The sequence below is a fragment of the Nilaparvata lugens genome, chromosome 6, assembly GCF_014356525.2.
Source record: "Nilaparvata lugens isolate BPH chromosome 6, ASM1435652v1, whole genome shotgun sequence".
NCBI lineage: Eukaryota > Metazoa > Arthropoda > Insecta > Hemiptera > Delphacidae > Nilaparvata > Nilaparvata lugens.
In genome coordinates, this window is record NC_052509.1 from 655,785 (window position 1) to 676,291 (window position 20,507).

At 35.1% G+C, this 20,507-nt stretch overlaps 2 protein-coding genes across 18 annotated transcripts in view; one reads left to right on the plus strand and one right to left on the minus strand.

Annotated features, from left to right (window-relative positions):
• LOC111044817 (ankyrin repeat domain-containing protein 11) overlaps positions 1 to 20,507 on the plus strand; it is a 153,800-nt gene that overhangs the window by 47,477 nt on the left and 85,816 nt on the right. The gene's annotated exons all lie outside the window — the stretch shown is intronic.
• The window catches only part of LOC111046939 (tigger transposable element-derived protein 2), an 80,427-nt gene that overhangs the window by 39,606 nt on the left and 20,314 nt on the right, over positions 1 to 20,507 (minus strand). For 9 of the 17 annotated variants that reach the window (XM_039429901.1, XM_039429906.1, XM_039429905.1 and 6 more), the window contains exon 3: positions 2,038 to 2,268. The exons of 2 other annotated variants lie outside the window; for them this stretch is intronic. In XM_039429901.1, coding sequence (XP_039285835.1) covers positions 2,038 to 2,268 — 231 coding nt within the window. Of the gene's footprint in view, positions 1 to 2,037; positions 2,269 to 4,466; positions 4,698 to 6,086; positions 6,214 to 7,739; positions 7,776 to 11,366; positions 11,878 to 14,108; positions 14,296 to 16,126; positions 16,325 to 20,507 lie in introns of those variants that run through there. 6 more of the 17 variants (XM_039429894.1, XM_039429908.1, XM_039429911.1 and 3 more) reach the window with 6 other exon arrangements.

The window sequence follows — 20,507 nt, forward strand, 5'->3', positions numbered from 1 at the left end:
GTGTGTGTGTGTGTGTGTGTGTGTGTGTGTGTGTGTATGAGTGTATGTGCGTCTGTGTACACGATATCTCATCTCTCAATTAACGGAATGACTTGAAATTTGGAACTTAAGGTCCTTTCACTATAAGGATCTGACACGAACAATTTCGATCAAATGCAATTCAAGGTGGCGGCTAAAATGGCGAAAATGTTGTCAAAAACAGGGGTTTTCGTGATTTTCTCGGAAACGGCTCCAACGATTTTGATCAAATTCATACCTAAAATAGTCATCGATAAGCTCTATCAACTGCCACAAGTCCCATATCTGTAAAAATTTCAGGAGCTCCGCCCCATCAATGCAGATAGATTCCCAAAAATCAGGCTTCAAATACAATTGAAACGAAAAAAATCAAGTGGAGTAGATTGAGCATGAAAATCTCTACAATTAATGTTCAGTAACATTTTCACCTAAATTTGAAAATAAGCTTTAAATTCGAGAAAATGTGATTATTCAATTGCAAATTATTGTTGATTCTATTAAATCATTCACTATGAAGAGATAGCAGACCTCATGTGTGTCTCCAGCGTTATTGCCCTGTTACCAGCTGGCACAAATCTTTGAATAGTAGACTTGAGATGCGCGGGTACACTAGCGTCAGGTGATCAATTTTCATAACGGCAAGGAAAGTTGTGTGAGTGTGCCACACCAGATTTTTTACGTTTTATCTTTGATTATGGATACGTTAAGTAGGCTATTCATAATCAAAGGTTTTATCGAATATCTTACTTACTGTGCGTTTATTCATGAATAGGGTATCTCACATGCGCTATTTTTCTCTCGCACACTCTAGCCGACTTTTTTCTCACGTAATTCTTGTTGGCTACAATGTCGATTCAGACTGCAATAGAGTGAGACAGATAGAGGAGTCGCGCATGCACACTTCTCTATCTACTTCACGTCACTCCCATATCAACACAATCTCGCGACTTTCCTATCAATAGAATGATAGCTCGTGGTCACGTGGTTACGAAATTACAAACAATACCATTTGAAACAACTTCCCTTCAACCAACTTTTATTTGAATAAAATATTTTTGCTCCACTTTTAATTTAATAATGAGGAACTTGCTCCACTTTTAATTTAACTATATGAAGAACTTTTTATATTCATATAAATATAACTACCACAATATCCCTTCACAACTACTCAGAAACTTTTTATATCTGGCCAGATTCCTTACATATATATTTTTAAGCTTTCCAAGAGCCCGAATTCACCAAAAAAGATTCTATAGGAAACCCCCAAACCCCCGAAAAGATGTATCTAGAAGTTCAGTAGAAGGATTGGAACCTCTCTAATCTAGTAATCTATCGTCTTTAACCATTTATATATTAATTTCTCAACATGTCTATACCATTATCTCGAGTATTGCTTGAAAATTTGAAAAACCGTACCGAAGTATTCAAAAGCCCATACTTCAGTATTATTCTAATAATCTATTATTATATTATATATTATTATTAAATATCTATTATTATTCTTCACTATTATTATACTAATCTCTTTCCTGTATAGGGCTACTTGCAATATAAATATAAAGAAAATAAATGAAAATCTCAGTACCCTTTTTTTAAAATATTTTATCACGACATGTTTCGGTCATTTATGCCATTATCAAGTGATATCTTTTATGGTCATTTATGCCATATCACTTGATAATGGCATAAATGACCGAAACATGTCGTGATAAAATATTTTAAAAAAAGGGTACTGAGATTTTTATTTATTTTCTTCAGTATTATTGCTTCGGATTTTGGAAAATCATACTATAGTATTTCTGTGTGCACGAAAAACCATAGGCTACTTGAGTATTGTTTAAGTAATCGGAAAACAATACTGAGCATGATTGAGTATTTCTGTGTGTAGGATGCAGGAAACCCATAGACTACTACTTGAGTATTGTTTAAGTAATCGAGAAACAGTTCTTGAGTATTGCTCAAGTAGGCCTAATCGAAAACCGATACTTGAGTATTGCTAAAGTAATGAAAAACCCATACTTGAGTATGTCCTGAGCGTGGGCTGAGACCTCCATGAAGGATGAGGATCAGGTGATGGCGGCGATCTAGGGGGCGATGCATGTTCTTCTTTGATCGGTATGTACGGCATAGGGATCGCGTTGTGCTGTAGACGTCCACTGGGCAAAATGTCTGATTCATGGAAATGAACATCACAAACTTTCCCGCTCTTGTACAGTTCATCGTGCGACAAATTTATCAGAGACGGATTTCCTGAAAGAAAAATCAAGGAATATCAAGTATAGGATCGAACCTATAAAACTTTTATAGATTTGTAGCTTACTTTAGTGATAACTGTTAGAAAGTACATTATATGCTCAGTTCTTCAATAATAGCTCTGTAGATTATACTTGGAGATTATTTTGTATTACCATAGAGAAACGATAGCATAAATAGATATCCCATGGTGTAGGGCGTTTATGTCGCAACTTATATTTATTTATTTATAAGGTTAGTAAGAAAATACAAGAATCGGAAAAGAAAAAACAGGCTATTGCCTAAAACTTCTTCAATTTCCTAATTTAGTTTTAAATTGTCCAAATATTATAGGTTATGTCCATTCAAATTTCTACACCAAATTACAATCTAAAATATAAATTAGAATAAAACAAACAATTTTAAATTTGGATGGATTAATAATAAAAGTTTCTTAAAAACATGAAACAAACTATAAATTTACAAAATAAAGAATAAAAACACTTAAATTTTGAGCTCGAAAATATCACATTCACCATAGCTATATAACAGCTGTAACTATTACTATCAACTATTTACTGTTATTCCAAGCCGATAGTTCACATAGTTCTTTCCTATGCAGCTGTGTGACGCTGGTAGTCTCTCAAATTGTGCCGTTCATACACTATCACTCCAACAAAACAGTAAAAATTGACAATAATCGACAGTAATCGGCTTGAGATAACAGTAAAAGTTGCGACATAAATTCCCTATACCATGGGATATCTACTTACGCTATTGTTTCTCTATGGTATTACCTATCCTATAGCACGATGCACACGGGGACAATTAATTATTAGCTTCCAATAGTCGCGGAAACACGGAGTTGGAAATTGCATGTAGGCCTACTTTTGAGTTGTGGACACATTTCAATATTGTCCCTGTGTGCAGGCCACTAACGCCTTGTTGACTGTGCGTGTGCTGCAAATGTTTTAAACGAACAATATTTGGCCTTTATAGTTAAAATCTATTTCTACAAACATATTGTTTGTTATTTTCTAATTATTAAAATCAATGATGATTGGGAGAGAATCACCTGGATCAAATAAATTTTTCTTTGATTTATTTGACAGTTGGTTGCCAATCTATATACAGAGTGTTTACGAACTCCCTACCAATAGTCTAGGGCATTGTTCCTGGGTGAAAAACATATCTAAATATCAAATTTGAATTGTCCGGAAGTCTTCAGTTACTCACACAGCGGCCATTTTGCTTTTTCACTTATCATTTTTTCTAAATAATGGTTTAACATACGAAATTGAAACTTTGCACAAGCATTTATGACAAAAAGACAAAACTACAAACATAAAATTCATAAAACAAAAATGGCGGTTATTCAAAATTTTGTTTCTCAAATAACTCAGAAACCGTTGGTTTTACAAAAAAAATTAGAAGAATTAGTAAATTCAATTACATATCGATTGGTACCTGATTGTTTAAGATTGGATCAATATTAACTGATAAATATGGCAGCTTTATTGATAGGACACCGCTGGGGTTTAGTTGGAGTGAATGCCAAGGCATGCGGCTAAAGTCTGCCACAACAATGCAACAGTCTCCGTCTATTTTGCATGCGGCTAAAGTCTGCCACAACAATGCAACAGTCTCCGTCTATTTTGCATGTCATTTGTAAGCTATTTTAGATTATTTGCATGCACTGCATCTAACCCCCAGTGGAGTCCTATCATTAAAGCTGCCATATCTCAGTTAATATTGACCCTATCTCAAACTGTCAGGTACCAATCGATAGGTAATTAAATTTACTAAAAAAAGTTATTCTTGTACATTTTTTTGTAAAACCAACGGTTTCTGTGTTATTTAAGAATAACAATTTTTAAATGACCGCCATTTTTTTTGTGAATTTGAAAAAATTACATAATTTTTTTGTAGCTTTGTCTAGTTGTTATAAATGATTGCCCAAAATTTCGTATGTTCAACCATCATTTAGAAAAAAAAAAATAATTGAAAAAAGCAAAATGGCTGCTGTGTGAGTAACTAAAGACTTCCCGACAATTTAAATGTGATATTTGGATATTATGTTTCTTACCAAGGAACAATGCCCTAAAGTATTGGTAGGTGTTAGTATTAAAGTATTAGTATTCGTAAACACTCTGTATAAGTGATTATAGGCTATTCTAATTTATGATAATTAACTATTATTATGTCAATGCTCCTACCTGTTGCCTTAGCCCAAATTTGTGCTATTTCAGGGTTTTTTGGAAATTTGTGTGTACTGATTCCTGTACCTCTGACCTTAAAGTCAGAATTTGTACAGTTTTTGTATAAACATTTACCTCCTACCATTGCGAAAGTAATGCAGTAATTTTTAAAACCTATAGAGACAACAAAGATAACTGATTGGGCATTGAAACTGTACTCGATTAGTGATGTATCTGTTCCAACACTACTAAACACACATTACTCTGTTATCTGTCCTGTCGTTCTGTCTCGTTTCAACTGAACTGAATGACGAGTTGAGAGGAAATGTTTGGGCTGAAACGACACCAGCGCTATCTGAGTATCGTCTAAGGGACTACTAAACAAGAGAAGAGAAACAAGTTGCCAGCTCACACACAATGACACAGCTCTCAGCTGCAGAACAGAGAAGAGAACATTGTTCTGTCTCTTTTTTGTGAATGGAGCCAAGAGTACGATATTCATAGAATAACGATACCGCGTTGAAGTATACCTCGTAGTATTTGTACTTTCCTTGCCCTATTACCATAGGTAAGGGAAGTATTGCTTTCCGAAAAAATTAAGGTACCCCAATTTCTATACGTTTCAAGGTCCCTTTTCATGGATTAGCGTGGGTCTACTTTGCGGCGGGCCTTAGGACTCGCTGCCACACAACCCTTTACATTTCATATTAGAAGAAAATACAGTACTATATTAAAAAATCAAGATCAACTTTGATCAATCATAATTAATCAAAAGAGTATAGTTACAGCAAAAGAGAACAGTGACAAATCGATGTAGAATTATTCCTACAATTCACATTACAAGGAAAAACAAAAATATAAGAGTATAAAGTTTCAATCTGAAGTTCTGAATGCCATAAGTTGAAGACTGAACAGTAGATCAGAGTTTTGCTTGATGATATAGACTATGTTATATTCTATACATACATGTATGCAGGAATCACTTGCGAGATTTACAAACTCATTCTGAAACTGCTTGACATTCAATAAGGAACATTTCCAAGTCAGTTGAATTCGGAAAGAGAAATAGTTTATTTTTTAATTTTATGTTTGCAGTGATAGAAGTGATAACTCTAACAAGCTTTTCTTCTAATAATCGAATTCATAGAACGTGTACAACAGCAGTATCTGTGATTGTACTACTTCCCCGCCCGCTTCAAGCTGGTTTCAATATCGACAGGGTATTAGCTGTCGGGGAGCTTAGTTGTCGGGGAGCTAAGTTGTCGGGGAGCTTAGTTGTCGGGTACGACAATCAGACCCCTAATAGGCCTATCCAGCAGGGGATTTACTGTCGGGGAGACTAGTTGTCGTGAGCGTGTGAGGAGCTTAGTTGTCGCCGACAACTAGGCTCCTTCCTTCTAGTAGGGGATTTACTGTCGGGGAGACTAGTTGACGGCAATGGTATATTTTGCCAGGGGATTTACTGACGCCTGTGATTAGATACTTGTCAAATGTAGGTCTATGTTATCTCCTTATCCAAAAGTTGAAAATTTTCTTTCAACTTTGAAAAGTGAAGTTCTATTCATGAATATTGTTCAATATATAGGCTATATTTTACATTGAATTGATTTATAAATACCGAATAAAAATGAAACTCACCTGAGTTGATCACCCAGATCTTTGCTGTGTCAGTATCCCGGGGAAAGGAGAACATTTTCAACCCTTTAACTTTTGCGCGACTGTTGGAACAATTTCTAAATGAGCATCTATTCCCCGACATGATTTTCTATAATTAAACTAGTTACTATAATAATTATTCAAAGAGTGTTCAAATTCTGGGAAACCTACATAAATAAAGTTAATAAATCTTTGAAATTCAATGACTAAGCTATAACAACTAAAATAACTAACTCCGAAGATTATACAGAAAGTTTATATATGATAATTAGCACTACTTCAACTTCCCTTGCCCTATTAACATAGGTAAGGAAAGTATTGCTTTTACAAAAAAATTAAGGTACCCCCATTTTCTAAATTTCTATACGTTTCATGGTCACCTGAGTCGTGTGTGTGTGTGTGTGTGTGTGTGTGTGTGTGTGTGTGTGTGTGTGTGTGTGTGTGTGTGTGTGTTGTGTGTGTGTGTGTGTGTGTGTTTGTGTGTGTGTGTGTGTGTGTGTGTGTGTGTGTGTGTGTGTGTGTGTGTGTGTGTGTGTATGTGTGTGTGTGTGTGTGTATGGGAAAATATACTCTTCGACCTTTTGGGATTCGGTCAGATGGGACCCCACGGTTATTGTCCTGTCACCAGCTGGCTTAGATCTTTGAATAGTAGACTTGAGATGCGCGGGAACACTGGCGTCAGGTGATCAATTTTCATAACGGCAAGGAAAGTGTTGTGTGAGTGCGCCACACCAGATTTCTTGTCTCTGGTAATACTGGTATTATGCAAAGATAATCTGAAGGTATTATCAGAGACAACTAATACAAGTCTTACGCTATCTTTTCTCTATGGTATTATACTCTGAGAGTATAGATTATAATAGTAGGCCTTCATTCTGTATTCTATACTCTCTGGCTATAGCTCAGAGTTCAGAAGCGCAACTAAAATATAGCAAGAGAAGGTGTAACCCGTGCTCCTTAACGGGTAAAAAATCATTGGAAAGATCAAAGATGCAATAAGTAAAATTCATTGAAATCTTCCATTAAAGTTGTAAATTCGTAGCAAAAATGTATCCAGCTGGGATCGAACACTACCTCCGTAAACAAAGCCGTAGTGCATTCGTGTGACGTCAGCACAGGTAGGGCTCCAACACCAATAAAAACACTAGCTGATTTAGATCAGATGAAATCAACGAATGTTTATTGGTGTAGAAGCCCTACCTGTGCTGACGTCACACGAGTGCACTACGGCTAGTGTTTACGGAGTTAGTGGATCGGACCGGGGACCTTCGAATCGTTCCAGAATAATTTCGCACATTACCAATTTGATAAATATTTTCTATTGCATAGATAGACTATTACGGAAATTTTAATAAACTCGTTTTAAAAAATCAAAGTTGGATTTAATTCATGGATACGATTGAAAAAAGGTCTATAACAACCCTCGGCAAATTCAGAATCTTTGAATAATTGCAAATGCATTTGACTAATTTTAATCAGTTCCGTAGTTCAGATGTGATGATGCCTCAATCTCCCAATCATCCTGTACTAAATCCAAAGTCATGTTTGTATTTATAGTAGGACCTAGGACAACGATTATTCTTCCCAATCTTCAAAACTAAAACTATTTGAAAAACAATTTACAATTTCACTTACCAAAATACTGGACCCAAACATTAAAAGCTGAAGAACTGAGAATCTGAATGCAAATATTTTCAATCCTGGAGTTTTAAAATTCTTAGGTTTTCTAGGAGCAAGCACAGAAGATAATGAAGAGTATGAATGATATTCCTTCTACTTTTTGGAGCAAGTAATTTTGGACATTGCAAACACAGAGATCATGTTGCAAAGATGTAGCAAAGATGTTGATGACGAAAAAAGAGAACTTTTTGAAGACGCTTGAAATTATGTTTCCAATAAAAGAATCAATTGAAGAAGTAACTCTCTTTTCAAGAATATCCCAATACAACAACAACCAACAAAAAAAAGTTCACTTCTTCCCGTGATTCGTACACCGAGATTCCATGTTGCATTGCATGTAAAACTGACAGAATAGGAAATAAAAAACAAAATTTCATTTCTAATTTATACACTTCATAGTCTGAAATAAATGTAGGTTATATCGTATATCCACATAAATCAGTACGGTTATATCGTATATCGTATATCCACATAAATCAGTACGGTGGGTAAAAATAAAAGAGGAAATTCAATTCATTAATGACTCTCACTCAAAATGACAAATCAACTATATTGTACCACCAATTTGGAATTTTAAAGCTACACAAGTGCTACTGAGAGAACGTATCGAATGCTATATAGACCAACAATATTTCTAAGTAGAGAGATTATTAGAGAGTAGATTAGTAGATAGATTATAATTATAGAGTAGAATATTACCAAGGAATGGAGATTTTAGTGTGTATTTATACACATTCGAAGAATGTTATGACAGATTTGTTGTGGATTATCTGAGTGACGACGAAATCAAGGATTAGAACAATATAACAACTATTAGCAGCAGAACCTCAGCACTAATACGTTATCAACGGGACCCGTAACATGCTCGGAAAAGAATCCATGGTCGGTTTATCGAAAGAACTTGTTTATTTACAAGACTTGAACCACAATTATTTGGAACACAAAAAAATATCAATCTGAAAGTGATTATTACCTAATAAGAAGTTATAATATACTATACAAACTATGACCAAGTACAAGTAATTATCATTATTAGTAGTAATAATAATAATAATTAAAATTATTGGGTCATAATGTATTACCTACATTTCTTAGTATTATACCGGTTTTTCAATGTTTTTCGACTTTCAAGTCCTTTCTTGTGTTCCATTGCATGTTTTTCAAACTGCTTTCTATTCTTGCGCCAGTCTTTAATGGTTGAATTGCCCACCCCTATTTCACTAGCGATTTTTAGCAATGATTCGCCCCTATCTAACCTCTCTAGCACATTCAGTTTCTCGGCTATGGATAACGTAACATGCTTTCGTTTTGCAGCAGACATGGTTGACGGATGTCCTCAAAACGTGAATAAATTATTTTAGCATACCTACTTTTCACAAACTGTATGAGGAAAATACTGGAACAATACGAGCTCGTACTGTACTAACCATACCGCGTGTTGTCATTCAACTGACTAAAATAGGGAATTTCACACTAATGTAGCATCGACGGATTTGCCCCTCCCGAGGGCGGATTAGCGGATCCCAACTGCGCATGGTCGGATTAAGCGTTAAGCCATAGCCTCCGCTAATACATTTCAAATCTGCACCTAGTTTATAACTAGTATAACCACACACGTACACAAAAGCTGAACTGTCGAAACTTTCATCACTATCAATCATCATCTTCAAGTATACCATACAAAAATGGATTTATTTCAACTTGTGCATTTGTATTTGATGATTCAGGCTGCTCCAAAACTGTGGATGAAAGGGGCAAATTGCCAAACTGTGCTGAATGTAAACCCTGGTAGCTCTTAATTCTTAGCTTCTTTTCAGCTTCAAGCACTTGAGTTACTGTTATATTATAGTTGCTTCCCGTTAGTTGCCAGTATTGCCCAAACCTATTTTCCAAATTATCTGTTTGCAACATTCCAGTGAGAAGGCACCTGAATCTCAGTCAGTGCATAAGTAATTAACTCTTTCATAGCAAATGTTGTGTGAGTCAAAGCATTGAATGTATCCAAAGTTAAAAAGCCTAGAGATTGCTGTGCATCGGTTTCCTTCCACTCGCTTAGCCAATCTAGAAATGAGTCAAGGAAAATAAACCAGTCATCAGTTACATCGGAAAGGGGCATCTTTAGGGGATCTCTTTTAAGAATGAGTGTGAGATGGCGCTTAATATTGAATATTGATTACCATTTTAAAATCACATCGAAAGCAGTCCCTTCTAACTTATTTTTTCTCAATGTGATTTCATTGAATACGTTAATTACCAACTTGACATTCTGCCTTTCAAACGAATTTGGAAAAACAGTATTGTAATTAAGTTGAGGTGCTGACTTGAGCAACATGTTGCGTTCTGACCAGAGTGTAGAATGTAATTCTATTCTCACTTACATTCTATCCTCACTGGTTCTGACTCATACAAATCTCTGATTTCTGAGAATTTGACTTCAGTTGTTCCATTTTCTTTCTCTGAAATTTGATTTTCTCCCTCCACTGGTTTTAAACTTGACAAATTATCCCAAACAGGCACTGTTTTGTTGGTGTATTTAAGGTTGATCCAATTGTTCCTTATACATTTCAAAATATGCATACTATCAAACAACAACAAAAAATGTTGTGTCCATTACCTTCAACAATAAAATAATAGCTTGATGGTGAATTTTTTGTCAGTTCTTTAACACGATTGTTATAACTAATTATACACGGTAACTTTAAACCGCTAGGGTATCAACAATTTGACTAATTAAATTATTTTTTGGCTGTATCAGTTAAAAAAGATCCATTTAATTGCTTCGTGGGTACTAGCCTTACCACTTCTTTAAAGTTTCCAAAACATGATCTGATTAAGAATGTACCATAAGTATAGTTTTAGCGGGTTGAGAAGTATCTTTATTAGCAACACCAAAAATACATCCATTTTTGTAATCAAATCTATGAATTTCATCAATTTGAAGAGCAACAATTTATTTATCACCTTAGAGATCTTTTACAATGTTTGTTAAGTAATTACTGTTCTCATTGTTTTTATTTGGTGAAATATGAAATGAAGACAACAGTTTTTGCAAATATCTAGGATGAGGTAGAAGTAATATGCTATTCAGTCTTATAGCATTAAACTGATTGCATGTATATAAAAAAAAGCTATTAAAACTACGTCTTTATTATAAGTTGTCTTTTTGTAGAAAAAGAAGACTGATTTGATCACGCAAATGTTTCAGTGTTTTGGTAGTTGCTACCGGCACATGCTTATTATTTATGTTATCATTATCACCTTCTTCCAAATTGTTTATCAATGTTTTCAAGAATGTTATTAAGAAGACTGTCTTTGTCTTAGCATGATTTTCTATATTCTCTACAGAAATTAATTAAATGAAATAACTGACTCCAGTGGGTTAATTTACAATCATGAAGTATGGGTTGATTACTTTCCTCATGCACAAAAGTTTTGTTAGGAATAAACCCTCCATTAATATGGGTCTCCACTTTTAAATCATTATTAAATCTTATACTAAAACTGACTTTGGGAATATTACTTGCATCTTATGAATAAACAAGGCAGCTGGTTTCAGTTTTGAATGAGGAACACTAGTCCTACCTTTAATTTTAGATGATAGAGCTTCTGAAAAAGTAGTATAGTCACAGATTTTATCCTCTTCTTCTATTCGTTTCAATCTTTCCTCCTTCTTCAGTTTTCTTTTATAATTAAGTCTTCTTTCTTCAGGATCTGAACGTTTTGGTGCTGGACACTTGTTGGTATGATATTGTGGCGATTTGGGAAACAGTTTTGGGACGGCGCAAGGGCTTAACACAGGTTTATCTCTTTTAAATTCACACCACTCACCATCTCTGTTTTTAAATTTTTCACTCCAAACTAAATCCGTTTTATGAAAATGTTTAATACAAACATAAGCTCTTTGAGGAGGATTCCAATTTGAGCGAGGAATGGCCCGTATCCACTCACTACGAAGTTTTTCATCTTTGGGAAATCTAAATATCTGCACGTAACCCTCCTTTTTCACGGCAGATTCGTAATTGCTGGTACATCCCGGTGCAACACACTTATCAGGCATTTCACTTATTTATTACATCTAACACTACGTACAATAACAACCAAATAGCTGTCAAAACGACCGATTTGCAAAGACGCGCAATGCAAACTGAAACTGTATGCTTCAGCCTTGACTCACTAAGCCGGAGCTGCGACGTTGCCAATTCTCTCTCGCCGTGGCCTTGTATTAGAGGAGGCTATGGGTTATGGGAGGCTTGCTCAACGGCTGAACCTGAAACGAGATGACTAGAACAGTTGAGCTCTCCCTTCCCTCTTCAAAACTGGTCTGCGATGCCCTGGTATTTACTCCACTCACATCAAATTTTGTGGATCAATCCAAAGATCGGTGTGAGGACTTTAATAATTGCAAACCTTTTCGATTGGTCGATTCATAAGATATTTTTCTATTCTTTATAAAAATACCTGCTTTATGACATTGAAACAATTTGAAGTTTTGAACACTTTAACAATTTGACAAACACTCAAACTTAGGTAAGCTCAACTATTCCTCCTCGCTGTATTAAAACTTTCCCAAAAATAAATACAATCATGTTGAATAACTATCTCGATCAACGTATATGTTTTCTCTTTTTTTGTAAATGAGATTGATAGAAAGAAAATGAATAAATATTTCTCTTCCGTTGAAGATAAATACAAACAACATGGAATGCATTATTAAGGTAAGCGTGCACTAGGTCGGTGGAGCGGCGCGGTGCGACAACCTTGATCACATGTTGTATTTAATTCCAGGTCGAAAATTCGCCGCGCCGCGCCGCTCCACCAACCTACTGCACGCTCTCTTTAATCCACTCATTTGAAGGCTCGTTCAGAAAAAATATTATCTAAATTTGATTACTGTATAGGGAAGTGGTTGATCCAGCATTTGGATTCATGTATAATTTCTTGAATTGAGCTATAGATTAAAATAGAAAAAAATCAATTGAATACTATTCCCAAGATACACCCGTAAGAAGGTGATATCTTGAAAGTTGAAAACCTTGCGACTTGCGACTTCCCAGTGGTTTGGAACCACATTAAACATTTAGATCATATCTTCGATTATTACACTCACATTATCCACTCATAAGACTAGAGGTCTGCATCAGCAAGTAATAAAATTGGTAGACATTAAAATTATGTCATCGTGATATCATTAATAAACATAGTGTAGTTAAAGATGACAGTTGGTTGACAGTTAAAAGTGAATCTCATTGTATTCCAAGAAATAATTTGCAGACCAATACAAAAAAGCAGAAAGCATCCAATAACAAAAAAATGACAATGTAAATTTACCAGCATTCTCATCATCTGCTTGATGTAGGCCAGAGAAGTTTCATCAACAGAATCGATCTCTCCACAAACAGCTTCTGAGATGTCATGTCGGATTCTAAATTTTTCTAACCATCCTGACGATGCTTTAAAATCATTAACACCTAACTGTTGGGCTATTTCTAAAGCTTTTTCACGAATTAATCTGCCAGAAAGAGGAATTTCATTTGTCCTATCTCTACAAAACCACTCAAAAGTAGCGTTATCTATTTCCAGTCCTTGGGTTTTCGGAAAAGCTAGTTTGCTTGATTCATTTACATTTTTAGACCACGAAAAGATTGTCCTTATGTTTTATAATGTCACTTATTTGCGTTTTACCAACATCAAACATTTTTGCCAAGTCCCGAACACTTAGTTTTTCATTGTCGCGAACTTTTATTACCTCCACCTTTTGTTTTAAAGTCAAGCGTTTACGTTGAGACAACATTTATACAGTACACTGCACACTTTTCACTTTCAAATCTACAGTTTACCGCACGTGGCTATTGTAACACGGATAACAGATAGAGCAATACTAAACCTAAACTTAGTGCCGCAGTACAAGCTGGTTTCTCACAGCTTGACTGTGTTGTCATTTGAGATGCGTGTCTGAACGGGAAGTGTTTCGGCCGCATTGCAAGATGACTGTAAATGAATGCATTGTATAAAGAGAACTCTATACTGTATAATACTGTAGTCACATCCGTTATTCGGTTTTATTCTCACTCGTTCTTATAAGAGTTAACCGTTATTTAGAGATAATGATGTATATTCCTCTAATGGAGAAATGGCGGGGAGTAAAAATGTGTCATTGAGAAATGTCCGCTATTTGGAGGTGTCCGTTAAGAGAGATTTCACCGGTGTATCCTCTCACATCAGCATCTTTTCAGACTGGAAGAATCCGAGTGAAATGCGTATTTATTTTTGCCTAGTTACACTCTGTATATATATACAAACTATATTTTCAATGTGAGTGATTACCTGAGCCTCTCTGGCGCACGCGTCTCATTGTCCTCTTCAAGTTTTGTGCAGTCTTTTTGAGCGTCTCTTTGTCGTCCACACGGCTCTCTAGGATTTTCGCTACTTCCTCTTTGTAGATTTTCGAAATGGGCGTTTCCCCGAGGACAGCCAACTGCTTCGCCCTGAACATGGCTTTTCTCGTTTCCACCTGAGAGTAGTCATGGAAAAAACATCGATTTTCTACTAGGATACGAAGTTAAAAACATCGATTTTCCACTTAGATAAATAGAAGATGCAAACATTTATTTTTGAATACTATGCCGGCCAGTTTGGTCTCTCTAGTGGACTGGGGTGGTACGACCTTCAGTCTGCTGGCACTGCCTGTATGTGGGTTCGAATCCCGCCGGTAGGCATGGACGTTTGATCAGGCATTCAATCTATTACCCACGCAAAAAGCAATAAGCTTATGTGGCCACAGTTTGCAATAAAAATGGATGTTTTCATATTATGTCTTTCATGATTCAAAGTGGTTGGAATTTAGACTAACAATTAGTGAAAAGAACGTTAATTTTTTCATTAAATATCTCATTTATCCTCCAACTCTGAAATTCTATTAATTTTCCACTTCATACCAAATTTTTTATCATTTTTTTTTACTTTTAAAGTTGAATTATACTCTTTTTGACTCTAAATTTTTCACCCTTTTGGGCTCTATGTTTTTCAATTATTGTTTAATGACGTGTTAGATCATTTTTTCCATAACTACTCTATAGTGAGATCACTTCAAGCCTTCAGCATTGGTGGAATGGCAAGTATTGATGTCATCCATAAGGTATATTGACAGTTGAAAATGTTCTCACTATGATATTCAATATTCAAACTGTCAACATTCCTTTTAAATAAGACAATCACTGCCCGTTCAACCAATGCTGACATTTTGGTGTTGTTTGCGAGGGATACTGACTGACATCTTATAATCTGCTCACTACATAATTTATTATTATCACTAGAATACTATCATTTCTAATAATGTAGTGATAGTCATAGTAATAGGGTGGCCACTAACGACAGGACAAGTGTATTGAACTTTCACTGTCACTTATTATAATTCTTTGCATCTTATAAATAAAATAAACAATCAATTATGATAAACCTTTGGAGAATTACAATAATTATCATGATACAAAAATAATTTAACCTCAAATAGAGCAGCGAAGATGAAATAAACAACAAAAAATCGAAGATAAAACATGATAAGAAATGAGATAATATTATATGACGTGATGGGTATACACACAATCATGTCGGCATACATAGTTGTGTCAACATGTTTTGAGGTTAGGTTTTCTATCTTTGATTCTTTGTTGTTCATTTCATCTTCGCTGCTCTATTTGAGGTTAAACTATTTGTGTATCATTATAATTTGTAATTCTCCAAAGGTCTATTTATTGGTATTGGTTGTTTATTTTATTTTATAAGCTGCAAAGAATTATAACTAGTGACAGTGAAAGAGACCGACTCAATAAAAGTATCCTTTCCATAATATTAAACTATTTATGTATCATAATTTGTAATTTCTCAGTGGGTTATTTTTTTTATCGTTTGTTCATTCAATGTTAGAAGCTGCTGTCAAACAGCAGTTGTTTGTTCGAAACCTCTCGCTGATGACACAACATGCATGTGTTTAGACAAGTGTTCAACAAACTTGTCTTGTCGTTAGGGGGCCCCTTAGTGATATTACTCAAGTATTAGAAAAGAATTATTGTAGTATTCAAGTGATACTTATGCAGTGAAAACATTTTTAAATCGTCAGTTAGGCCTATCATCCTTAGGGCCGTTTGCACAGTCAAAGCTTAAACTGAATCAAATCAGCTGGTGGCTTGAACTAAAAATAAACCACATTATAACGAACAAGACTTGATATGGATTTCATCCATTCTAAAATGGAATTTAGTTTAAACTGATTCTGATACTGTGCAAACGGCACTTATTGTGATAATTCAGCTGAAACTGTCAGTATCCCACTTAAGGAATGCTACCTGTTTGGGGTCGACAGGTGGCCCACACGTGTGGTTGTCAGTGTGTCTCAAAATGGCGCCGTCCTTCGACTTGATCATGGCGGTGCAGTGGGTGAGACGTATCTTGCTGCATCGCCATATCACGCTGCCATCCACGTTGTGACGCCTCACGTTGTACATATAGCCGGCGTACACCGCCAATGGACGATTACAGTTGGACGTTAACAGTTCCAATTTGTTGTCACGCTTTTTGTTATCATCTGTTTCCAACGGTCCGCCCAAGTTGGTATAACTTGTCTCGTTATCAGTTGCCATTGTTCAATATTGGAGCTATTTAAAAGGCTAGGGCCTGGCTTCCGATCAAATCAATTGAACTATTATTTAGTTAATAGACTATAAATAGTATAGTGAGGTCCAGGCTACAATGACAGTGGAGAAAAATTAGGTAACAGCGTTGCCGATTCTCTGGATTTTGGAGTAAACCTAACAAAATATAAGTAACTAATTGCTACCCAAAATTCTCTCAGCTAAGTTTCCAGAGTTCTATAGTGAGTAGGTTTTTGATTTTGTATTCAAATTTTTTAAATAAGTGCAATATTTCTAGAGTTTTTAATTTATTGTGATACATTCTGTGATTCATTTACAGTATAAAATCAACCTTCAAAATTCAAAATTTTAAATCATCATTTCTGGACCGAAAATCAAGTGACGACGAAGCAGTGTGTGACTATATAACCTTATCTTTTGGACAACATTAACATTTAATCAAAATTTTTGGAGAGAAATAGTACAGGCTCAGCCTAGTTTTTCCTCCAATGTCATAATTGTATTATGATTATAGTATTTTATACAATAAATAAATAAATAAAAATAAAATAAATAGTGAGGTCCACGCAGTGGAGAGAGATATTAGAACAGCGTTGCTACTGCCTCGTATAAAAGATAGCTGATTCCGGTATATCTGATAAAATATTAACTGTTCTCTAAACTCTGAAATATACTTCTTTTATTCAACTATACCTCACTATAGATATTTATATAGAATAGATGGTTCACTCACGAGAAAAAGCTTCCAGCGGTCATATGGGAACCGAGCTTTTTCTCGTTGCTGAAAAATATATAAAAAGGTTTAAAGCTGAATTCTCACATATCAGTGACAGTGTAAGTGATTGATTGGATGAAGATAATATACTTCCCATGCGTTGAAATGGAACTATTCCCACTCAGTCCAGCCACGTGAGTATGAATAGTCCCATTAAAATTTATAGGAATAATATTACTCTCACTGTACCGGACAAGTTTATTGATACTGGAATATGTGAAAATACGGTATTATCATTGTTGTAAATTATTATTATTGTAGGGAATAGATTTTGATAGGTAGTGAATAGATCTACTAGGCCCAAATAAAAAAAGGAATAGAGTACAAAAATGATCTTCGATCCAGGGGTGCTCACAGGGGGTGGGGGTTTAGACACTGGCTGTGTCCTTGAAATACTTGTGGTAGGGGGGCTAAAAATCACGAGATCAAACCTTAGGGGGTCCCAGAAAAAGGCCAGCAGTGTTTGAAACCAGTGTTTCTGGTTTCAGAAGCTGAATTATTGTTTCTAAATTTAGGGGTGTGCGTCCATGGACTTGGGATGGGGTCAACCCTGTTTGATGTATGTGTAATTAACAACTTGTAAGATCTTTAAACCCTGAATTGTAATTTGTAAATATATAGTAACTATTGAACCTCGAATTATTCAGATCGAACCACCCTATTTTTCACAAGCACTATTAAACCTAGGCTTTATTACTAGAACCTCTATTTTCGCACAAATATTTTCCACACCGTGGAGCAACACAGATCAACAAACAGAAGATCGTACGAAAATGATCTAGAACGAACGCGAAATAACGTCACTTTACGAAACTCGGCTCGCAACTGGTAGAAAAGGGCCCAGGCGCAGTTAGCAGGCAGGTAGAAAAGCGCACTACTGAGGGTGAGGGGTGAGCGCTAATGTCGCTCTAACCCCTCTCCTATCATCTTCTTCCCCTCCCAACAGTCAACGGGTGAGGTTCCCCCTCCACCATTGTCAGATAAGCTAAAGATGTTGTCCTACGCTCCTATCCAACGAACGACCTTACAAAAATATCTTGCATTGTTGTAGTTTTGTACATCAACCTTGGTGTGTATTTTATATTTTATCTCATGTGAAGCCTACTTGAATTGGCTATTTGTATTAATATACGTAATATTATAATTTTTATTACATATATTTTATTCATAAAGTCTCCAGCTCTCAACTCCAGAAATTTAAAAACATGGAAGTTTAATATATTTTGTGTCAAGATAGTTGATCTCTTTTTAAACTAATCGGTTTGTACAGTACTTACAATTTATTCATTGTATAGTAATTGAAATTATATTATTATTATTATTTTGTTCTGTGAAGCCACAAATTCTGAGCAGTGCTCAAGTGGCATACAACATGTCATTTTAAAAATGGAGTCACATGAATGCTCTAAAACACTCACTCCTCAATGGTATAAGGACAAGCTTCTACCAGTGTCCTAATAATTATCTTTGATACGAATAACTTAGACCATAGCTGCCACACAGCCTTATATATTATCCTTTGGAATGCAATTAAAACAATTGAGTCCTGAATACGGTCCCTTTTCGAGAAGAGTCAGTCTATGGATGATAATAATAATGATGATGATGATTATAATAACATAACTATAATAATGATAACACTAATGTATAATAAGACTGGAGTGTCGCAAATAATCATCAAATCGGAAAGTTGAAGAAGAAAGACAATCGGAAAAAGAATTTACTGAATAAGCCCTTCATAAGATTTTATCAAAGAAAATCACAGGTAGAATGAGGAATCAAGTAGTAGTTTAAAAGTAGACGTGAGCAAACAAAATTGAGATAATCTGTCTATTAGAAAAATAATTTAGAAAGAGGAATGTAAAACTTGAATTTTGTAATTCACGAGGAACTGAGCAGATTGCCGCAGAGCGAACAAAATACATAAACACGTTTCTCATTGGAATGAGTCTGAAATCGAGCCAAAGTTCATTGTATGGTAATGGTAAAGGAACAGGGTGCCATTTAGGGGGGGGGTCAGGGGGGTTCTAGGCCCCCCCAAGGATCAGATAAATAATGAAAATGGGGGTCTATCTACACGAATCCTTAAAATCTAATACTGATTTAATACTTTTTTAAACAGCAGTATCAACAATGTAGCAAAATTGCCTTGGAAGTATGGCTACGGAGTAATAAAGAATATATTTTTCTCTGTGGTATTGTTGAAGCTTAAAATAGAATGGGTACAATTATTGATTGATCAGGGCACAATAAGTGAGTCATTGCATAAATTTCAACGTGAGAATTAACAAGTTGCAAGATGTCACAGTGAAAGCAAAAGAAAGGGCACAATCAGACAATCAATGTATGTACAGAGTTGGTGAGAATTATGGGAACAGTTTAAAGTTTCTTTAGCTCTCTAACTGAAAGTTATTTTCCAATTAGAATATGATCCCCAATGAAATTGTTGTAAGAGTTATTTAATTCACTATATAGTTGTTTTGCATTAAATAATTATTCTGTTTGTTTATTATTGATTCCTCCAATTATTCTGGGATTCTAGATATTTTTAAAATTTGTTAAGTTTATTTGCATATACTACAATATTTAAATATTCCTTAATAAGGGAGCCAGAGCTGTTATTGTCAACTGAGCCGTCAGTTATTCTGGGATTCTAGATTTATTCAAAAATTTTCAAGTTTATTTGCATGCACTACAACATTTGAATATTCTATGATAACTATAGGGAACCAGAGCTATTATTTACAACTGAGCAACGGGTACACACATACAACTTACACAATAAAGAAACATCGAGCTTAGAATAATAATTATTACTACAGTGCATGCTTTCATTGAAATCGGGAGAAAACTGTTTTGAGTTGGATATAGCTATGTCTCACCCAATCAGTGCTCGACTTGTAAATTATTTTAACTCACATTAATAAGTGAAATAGATGTAAATAACTCATTGAGCTAATCAAATAAAGTAGGATTACTTTTTGGAAATTTTTATGGTTATTTTTATTATGAAACTTGACTGCTATAGTGAGGTCCACGTTATAATGACAGTATTTGATCAACTTTGGTTTTGCTATCCTTGTCTATCATTTGACAAAGCCGGTGGTACTATCCTTTTCTAGGTCCACAAAGATGACAAATATGTTTTTGACAGTATAGAAATATAATAATTAATTGATGCAGACAATCGGCATCGCTATTCTTCTATCTTCATCCACTGCCATTATAAAGTGGACCACACTATATGCTGTCATACTATAGTGCAAATTCACCACTGCTATAATATTCTTGAAGTAAAAA